This window comes from Vollenhovia emeryi, unplaced genomic scaffold (genome assembly GCF_000949405.1).
Source record: "Vollenhovia emeryi isolate VEMERY1.0 unplaced genomic scaffold, V.emery_V1.0 DF939628.1, whole genome shotgun sequence".
In the NCBI taxonomy this organism is placed as follows: domain Eukaryota; kingdom Metazoa; phylum Arthropoda; class Insecta; order Hymenoptera; family Formicidae; genus Vollenhovia; species Vollenhovia emeryi.
Window position 1 is genome coordinate 22101 of NW_011966738.1, and position 998 is coordinate 23098.

Below are 998 nucleotides of genomic sequence, written 5' to 3' on the forward strand. Positions count from 1 at the left end.
ATGCGGACAGAAACCGATACGAATCATATTAATAATTGCAAACAGATTCCTAGAGGTCGACATTTGCATACAGATGCAGATGGATACGGTATCCGCAATTGCGGATAGATACCGTCAGTATCCGATGCGTACAAGATGCAGACAGAAACGGACAGGATTTTCTATTGCAAAAGCTTATAGATACTGATATGCCGATAGATTTCTATTAGATGCAGATATACGCTGTTACATTTTCTGTCTGCATTTGCAGATACAACAGTGCTGCTTATAGAAACAGGTAGGAATTGAATCTTCTCATGAAGCTTGCAGTTAGATCGGACAGCATTCCGTTAGAAACTGTTAGATGTCGTATACAAGTTCTATCTGTTTCTGACTGTTTCTAATGGAAATTTTTACTAGGGATTGACAGAGACATTGAAAGTTTAGTACGATCATGTCCAGAATATGCACAAGTGCAGAACAACCTTGGAAAAGTTGAACTTCACCACTGGGAAGATCCAGAAACTAAGTTTCAACGCGTTCACATAGATTATGCCGAACCATTTCAAGGATACCAATTCTTCATCCTCGTAGATGCTAAGTCTAAATGGCCGGAGATCAGGATTACAAATGGAGATCCGACATCTGCATCAACCATCTGTTTCTTGGAAAATATTTTCAGTTCACACGGATCACCTGAAGTTTTAGTATCTGATAACGCTACAATATTTAAAAGCGAGGAATTTACTAAATTTTTTCGAAGGAATGGTATTTTTCAAAAATTCATTGCTCTAGGACATCCAGCTACTAATGGCCTTGCAGAAAGATACGTTCAAATTTTCAAAAAAAAGTTAAAAGCCCTGGAACATGAATCAGATACTATAACGTCAAAAACAGAAAATATCATGTATCGTTTTCGGGCTACACCATTACAATGTGGCAAAAGGCCATCGGAACTCTATCTAAATAAACAAATTCGAACCAAACTGGACTTACCATATCCTTCGAACATAAGATAG

General features: G+C 37.7%; 1 protein-coding gene across 1 annotated transcript; it reads left to right on the forward strand.

The window, feature by feature from the left end:
- Positions 1–998, forward strand: LOC105557083 (uncharacterized protein K02A2.6-like). The gene is made up of 3 exons (XM_012004228.1): positions 1–88; positions 251–277; positions 400–998. The coding sequence occupies exons 1-3, from the start codon at positions 1–3 to the stop codon at positions 996–998; spliced, it is 714 nt and encodes a 237-aa protein (XP_011859618.1).

Excerpts from the sequence above, each read along its gene's own strand:
- LOC105557083 (XM_012004228.1), top strand. The coding sequence starts at position 1 with ATGCGGACAGAAACCGATACGAATCATATTAATAATTGCAAACAGATT. Across the intron at positions 89-250 it reads TACAGATGCAGATGGATACG|ATACAACAGTGCTGCTTATA; the intron begins GTATCCGCAATT and ends CTGCATTTGCAG. Across the intron at positions 278-399 it reads AGTGCTGCTTATAGAAACAG|GGATTGACAGAGACATTGAA; the intron begins GTAGGAATTGAA and ends AATTTTTACTAG.